General features: G+C 44.7%; 1 protein-coding gene across 3 annotated transcripts in view; it reads left to right on the forward strand.

The window, feature by feature from the left end:
* CSTF2 (cleavage stimulation factor subunit 2) overlaps window positions 1-7,630 on the forward strand; it is a 1,531,011-nt gene that overhangs the window by 1,370,265 nt on the left and 153,116 nt on the right. For all 3 annotated transcript variants that reach the window (XM_044057611.1, XM_044057609.1, XM_044057610.1), the window contains one exon: window positions 5,552-5,632. In XM_044057611.1, coding sequence (XP_043913546.1) covers window positions 5,552-5,632 — 81 coding nt within the window. The remainder of the gene's footprint in view (window positions 1-5,551; window positions 5,633-7,630) is intronic.

Raw genomic sequence — 7,630 nt, forward strand, 5'->3', positions numbered from 1 at the left:
CCTGAGACTTCAGGGCATTCAGGTCTTTCCATACCTGGATGACTGGCTTCTCTCTGCCCCCACCAGGCGTCTACTCTTGCTAGCCAGAGATTTCTTTCTCCAGATATCACCTTGGCTAGGGATTACCATAAACTTAAGGAAGTCTTCCCTTCAGCTTGCTTAAGTGTTAGACTTCATAGGGGCTAGAATAGACTCTCGCCAGGCCAGGGCATTCTTAACCCCAGACAGACTACACAGCCTGACACTTTGTGTTAGCGCTCCTGCAGTCCCCTGCAGAATTAGTCCTGAGAGCCTTAGAGTCCATGGCAGCAGCTATCAACCTGATCCCTTGTGCTCGTTTGCATATGAGAATTTTACAGTGGACGTTGCAAGTTCAGTGGTCGATTCTTCATCAACCTCTAGATTTTCCGATCCTTCTGAGCAGTGTGCGCAGAAATGCTCTCAAGTGGTGGCTCCAGTCTCAGAATTTGCAGGAGGGACGTCCCTTTCTTGCATCCCAAACCCAAGCCACGGTGACCATGGACGCTTCCCGCCTATGGTGGGGGCATTGTTCGGGCAGGACTGTTCAAGGCACGTGGACTCAAAACAAGACCGTTCTACATATAAATGTCCTAGAGATGAGAGCAGTCCTTTTAGCGTTACAGGCCCTTCGTGCTTATCTACCTCTGGGAACTATTGCGATCCAGTCAGACAATATGTCATTGGTCTGGTATATCAACAAACAGGGAGGAACCAAGTCTTATCCCCTTTGTTGAGAAGCCATGAGAGTGTGGGAATGGGCAATCTCCACCAACCGCTTTCTGATAGCAACGCACATTCTAGGTCGGTCCAACATCTTGGCGGACAAATTGAGCAGGATTATCCTTTCTCCTTACGAGTGGTCTCTGAACCCTTGTGTAGCGGAACAGATCTTCCTCAAATGGGGTCAGCCTTGCTTCGATCTCTTCGCATCGCCTTCCAGTACGAAGTGCAGCGAGTTTTTTGCTATAATCCCCCCAAGGGGGGAAAAGCCCCAGAGACACTCTTGTTCATGCTTGGCCACCCGGTCTTCTTTATGCATATCCCCCGCTCCCGCTCATGATAAGGTTCTTACAGAAAGCTTGTCGGTTGGGGAGCTGATTGATCCTCATAGCCCCATTCTGGCCTCGTTAAGTCTGGTTCCCCTGCCTACAGTCTCATCTCATAGCTCCACCTTGGATCTTGGATCCCATTCCGGATCTAATTCGTCATCCCTCAAGAATGCTTCCTCCAAATCTGGACAGACTGAAGCTCACAGCTTGGCTGCTCCAATTCCATTAATTGCTAGGACTCCCAGTATCTCTTCTCCTGTTAAATCTATCTTGGTTGCGGCACATAAAGCCTTTTACCAGGAAAATTTATTCTAGCAAATGGAGACGCTTCTCCATTTGGGCTTCACAGAGAAATCTATATCCTTTTACCACTCCGATCCCAGCGGTTTTAGACTTTGTCTCGTATCTTCCAGCAAGGAGCCAGCTCCTCCACGGTGAAGGTCCAGCTGGCGGCTATTTCTCATTTTTATGTAGGAGACAATTTAGGCTCCCTCACTGCTGCCAGAATTTGTAAGACCTTTTCTTCTGTGACCCCCTATTAAGAATCCGTCACCGCCGTGGGATCTGACTGCGGTTCTTCAGGCCTTAGTTGCGCCTCCTTTCGAACCCTCGGCATCAGTTGACTCGAAATTGTTGTCATGGAAGACGGCCTTTCTGGTAGCTATAACTTCAGCAAGGGAAGTGTCGGAGCTGCAAGCTCTTTGTATGAAACCCCCATACCTCGTGTTTCATAAGGACAGGGTGTCTCTCAGGACTAAATCCATCCTTTTTTCCTAAAGTTGCTTCTGAGACAAATATTAATCAATTTTTTAATTTGCCTGTCTTTTTCCCTAATTTTCAGAACAAAGTGGAATACAAACTTCATTTGTTGGATGTTCACAGGCAGTTATGTTTTTATTGACACAGGACGGTGGCCTTTCGCAAATCTGATCAACTTTTTGTTTCCTTTGATAAGCCCTTTTTGGGGAAACCATTTTCAAAGGTGACTCTGGCTAGGTGGATTTCCCTTTGTATCCTACAAGCATACAGAGAGCTTGGTTTACCAGAACCAGTAGGAGAGCCTGCCCATTCTACATGTTCTATGGCGACGTCTGCAGCATTCTGGTCTAGAGTTTCCCTGGATGACATTTGCTCAGCGGCTACCTGGGCATCTTCTCACACCTTTATTAATCATTATAAACTGGATTTGGTGTCTAGAGGAAGGGCTTCTTTTGGCTCTGCAGTGCTCCGGAATATCCTTCCTTAAGGGCCTCCCATGATTTCTGGTAGCTGGGGACTCTGTCCCACAGGTTGCTGATTAAATGAAGTTAACTACTTCAGATAAAGAAGTTATGTACTCACCATAACGTTCCATCTGAGTAGGTAAACTTCATTTGTAAACAACCACCCCCCCCCCATTCCCCCTTACCTTGGCGTTTTTGCTGAACTCTATGTCCAGCGTTCACGAGTGGAAGTTTATCCTTGGTGTAGGGGTCTCAGGTTAGTTTGTTGGTGTCATGTATGGAGTGGCAAACTCGATCTGAGGATTGGAAGGAGGTTGCAGTGCAGTATGGGTATGGGGAGGAGCTTGGAGCTCAGATCTTTTTGCTTTATATGCTGCCGGCTCGGATCCGTATCAGATCCGTAACCCACAGGTTGCTGACAAATCAAACAAATTACATTCCTGGGTGCAAGCTTGAATACAACTGCCCAGATGGCTTACCTTACACCAGAAAAGCAAATTCATTTGGTGACTTACTTCAAACAGGTGGCCACAAAAACCCTTCTATCTGCAAGACAAATACTGCAAGCCTTGGGGTTCATGGCCTCCTGCATTCTTCTAATTCTGTATGCAAGACTGCATATGAGGAAACTTCAGTGGTACCTAAAACGTTTATGGAGTCAACATTGTCATCGCCTGGAAACAATGATTCCTATCATACCTTACCTGCAACTAGAGTTCCTATGGTGGGCAGAGGCCTGCCACTCAAACAAGGGACTGCCATTCACACCACCCCCTGCCACCCAAACTCTAACTACAGATGCATCAGACTATGCATGGGGGGCTCGTCTGGCAGGGAAGTGCATTCAGGGCAAATGGAGCCCGAATCAAATGCACCTTCATATCAATCAAAAGGAAATGCTAGCTGTACAGAATGCACTGACAGCCTTCAAGGACTACCTTCATCCAGGGCAACAAATGGTAAAGACGGACAACACCACAGTTATGTGGTACATAAACAGGCTGGGGGGTACACATTCCTACCCCTTCTGCAGACAAGTCATGGTATTGTGGAACACGGCCTTGAGCTATCAAGTACAACTACAAGCTCAATTCCCGCCAGGAAAGCTGAATATTTTGGCAGACGAACCAAGCAAAAATCTCATGGACCCACACGAATGGAAACTGGAACCACGGATTTTCAACATGTTGACATGCAAATGGGGAAGCCCAGACATAGATCTCTTTGCCTCACCCCAGAACTACCAGTTGGACAAATTTTGCACAAGAACCCCTCACAAAAAAGCCTGAAAAGTGGATGCTGTCTCCTACAGCTGGGAGACCTTTCAGTCTCTGCCTTTCCCCCTCTGCCTCTGCTCTCCAAAGTCCTTCTAAAAGCCAAACAGGACAAACCAAAAATGATTTTGCTTGCTCCAGACTGGCTTCGCCAACACTGGTACCCACTCCTAAGCAGTCTGTTACAAGTTTCTCCATGGCACCTGCCTCGGACACCTTCCTTACTGTCTCAGCAGAAGAACCAAATTCTGCACCCTCCGCTCCAAACATTGAATCTTGCAGCTTGGCTAATCACTTAAATTCCCTCCGCAAACCTGTGATGGATGTCATTTTGGAGGCGAGAAGACCTAGTACTAGAAAATCTTATGCCGACAAATGGAAAAGTTTCTGTGCCTGGAATCACGCTTAAGGGATGAGCACAGCAGTGCCCAATTTACCTCAGATTTTGCAATACTTAACTGAGATGCTTCACAAGGGCCTATCTTTCTCTTCCATATAAATCCATGCCTCAGCCATTTCAGCTCATTACAACACAGAACCCCTCCTCTTCTTTCATCCTCTGCTAAAGCAGTATCTCAGAGGGGCCAAAAACTTAAGGCCACCCAGAAGAGCTCCAACCCCTGCCTGGGACCTTAACTTTGTATTGGAGAAACTCACTCTACCTCCTTTCGAGCCAACTGCTACTGCAGACTTAAAATTTCTCTCCTGGAGAACAGCCTTTCTTTTAGCAATCACTTCAGCTAGAAGGATTTCGGAATTACAAGCCCTTATGGTAGTGGAGCCTTTCATCATCTTTCATGCGGACAGGGTGTCACTCAGGACAAATCCATCCTTCATGCCCAAGGTGGTATCCAGTGTGGCTCTTAATCAGTCCATTCATTTGCCAACTTTCTTTCCCAATCCACAAAACAAAGGGGAGCGGATTCTGCATTCATTGGATGTACACAGACAACTTAGATTTTACTTGGACAGGACTAAATCTTGAACAAAATATGAACAACTGCTGGAAGCATTCGCTGCAGGGGCAGAGGGAAAGGCCATTTCAAAGCAAACCATTTCCAAATGGATAAGCCATTGCATTAATTTCTGCTATAAGCACCATGGAAAACCTGTCCCCTAGGGGATCAGATCACATTCCACCAGGGCTGCATCTGCTTCTACAGCCTTTCTCAGAGGTGTTCCTACCAGGGATATTCTAGAAGCTGCTACCTGGAGTTCAGTTCATACTTTCACCAAGCGCTATCATTTAACAATTTTCTCTAAATCCAGAGCTGGCTTTGCCACTGCTGTTTTGCAGGGCCTTATAGCTGGTCCTAATACTATATAAATCCATCCTCCCAACTCTAGCTTTGGGAATCTACCCAAATATAATGACTGCAACAGTGAAACACGAACAACATAGTGCAGTTTTGTTACATATACCATAAATGTAGATGTTCGAGTGTATTCACTGTTGCAGTCCTGGTTACCCTCCCTCCAGCCCCCTGTTTTTTCTCTTACTATGCCTCTCCTTTATTTTACTACACTTAAAAGCCTTTTTGGTGTATTTGCTTTTGTTTGGAGGTATATATTTTTGTGTTTTATATTATTTATATATATGTTGCTCCCCATTTGGGAGGCACCTGATATCTGGGGCAAGAAAAACTGATGTTATGGCGTCGGCTGCATGTTTTATACCCCTGACGTCATGGAAGAAGGGACAGCAACCGATGCAGGACCCAAGACTTTGAAAATCAGGCCGACTGAGGGCAACCTGCCAGCAGATTACCCAAATGTAATGACTGCAACAGTGAATACACTTGAACATCTACATTTATGGTAAGTGTACACAACTGTACTTTAGTAATGCACAGGCAACAGTTATAGTATTACTTCAGTTTAGACACACTCACTTTTTTCCCACGTGTGTTGTTTCATTGCTTAATTGCATTGGTGACCACACAAGTTATATGCTTGTCAAATATATCCTCACTGTCTTTTACAGGCTCCAAGCTTGCAAGTGAATAGCCAAGGAGGTGGTTTTAGTCCTGCTCAAAATCAGGTCACACCACAAGATCATGAGAAGGTGAGTACATATTAAAATAAAATAGCCACTAGGAGAAATCTGACATTTTAAATAGCATTGTTTACTGAACTGCAAGTAATGTCATTTGTCTTTCATGCAATAATTAATGTCTAATGAACTTTTATCTTTGAACATATTTTTTTCAAATGTGCATATGTTTTTCCCCCAGGATGCAGTTTATAGCTGCTAAAATGTTTTCTAACCATTGATAGAACATGTTCATTAGAGAGGGTCACTATAACAGTAAATCATAGGATTTGGTATTTAACCCACCCTATATTTTATTAGTTCAACAGGCATTCCAAGTTATCTTCCTGTCTGTAAGGACCAGCCACTAGTTTCATATTTGTGAAAGCAGGTAAGTAAGTGATGCAGACCTTTATGCATAGACGGGGACTTGCACTGGTTTGTGCTCGCCCCAGGAGCAACATAGTTATGTTTTTTTCATATTAAAACCACAAGCCTTTATCCGTACGAATGAACATCATTAAGAGAAACAAAAAAGTCCCTGTTCCATTTTTTTTCCCTTCACAGAAGTGGACAACTTCTGTTTGGGGTGAACTGAATCCGTTTCATATGTAGATTCTGAACGTGTCAGTCCTGTGGCTTGCTTCTGCCTCCCCCCACAGATGACCGTAGTTTTGCTGAGACATTCATCTCTTTAGGAGAGTTTTTTTGAATAGCCTGAAAAAAAGGTCTCTTCTCCAAGTAACAGATGCATGAAAATGATCCCAGAGCTCAAGTGGGCTACCTTCATCTTTGTCTGAAGTTTCAAGTATGTTATGAAGACTGCTAAACAGTACCCTGGCACTCGTTCTCCAGCACCCAAAAAAAGTAGACAAGCTCTGTACCGTACCAACAGATAACAGGGTTTTCGTAACAGCAAAGTTCAAATCCCTCTGTTCCCTTACTCTCACAGCTTAGTTTTGGAAGATGGTTCCTCTGGAGGCTTTACCATTTGACAGATTGCCTTGCCATACTTGGCTAGCAGTGGCTGATAGTCATTGCTGGATGGGTATGGCATGAGTGTTTATATATGCTATGGCATCTCCTTGGTACAGAGTGCTGACATCCTGACTCTGATGCAGGATCAGCCACAACCCTGGCAGTGGAAGAAGTAAGTGTGTGGTGTGGTTGTGGGCATCTAATACCTTTTTCTTAACCATCCTGGGTAGGGGGCGGTGGTCTAGTCTGCAGTAGTTCCATTACCTAATGGAGAGAGAGAGAGTGTGTTGCACAGTACGCACCATGAAGGCTGGAGATGTACATTTAGCACAGCCAAGCAACATTTTTTCCGTAGCTTTCATTCAGTGGTTTGTAGACTTACTTGGTCTTGGGAGTAGACATAGCAAACTTCACATGCTTGAGCATGCTTGTTAGCTGCTAGGGGAGAGGTTGAGGGCTGAAAAAGGAATATTTTACATGGCTGTCAAGATGATAGCCATGCAGCAGTTGGTTCTTACCCATGAAGAGTACAAAAGTGTAGAAAATAAAGAAAGAGATGGTATAGACACCCAGTAATTTGACAGTAAGGGCGATTCATTGAATGACCTGTTTTAGTTATGTCAAATTTTGATCTTGTGGTAAGTACAGGAATGTACCAAGGATATGTTCGGAAAGCATAATGCCCTTATGATAAAATCAGAGTCCATGTCAGTGCTTCTTCTGTATCAGCCATATCATGTGTGTGCTGTGAAGAAGCATGTGGCTCAGAACAAAAACATTTCCTGAGCACATTTCATCTCAGTTTCTTGATGCCTCAGTCACTCAGCACTACCTGTTTGGTCATCCAGCTGACACTATAATTACACATGTGGAAAAAGGGGCCGGGGGGATAAAATCTTAAGACACTGGTGCAAGATTTTAGAAGAGTCTATTAAACTGTGCTGGGGCAGGTTGTCAAGGATGAGTATGAGACTGAAAACAAATCAAAGGAGTAAAGCTGTGGGGAGTACTAGTGTTCATTGTTGCTGTACTGGTCTTCCTCCTTCCACCCCC

Source organism: Protopterus annectens, chromosome 15.part0 (genome assembly GCF_019279795.1).
Source record: "Protopterus annectens isolate FY-2018-M chromosome 15.part0, PAN1.0, whole genome shotgun sequence".
NCBI lineage: Eukaryota > Metazoa > Chordata > Ceratodontiformes > Protopteridae > Protopterus > Protopterus annectens.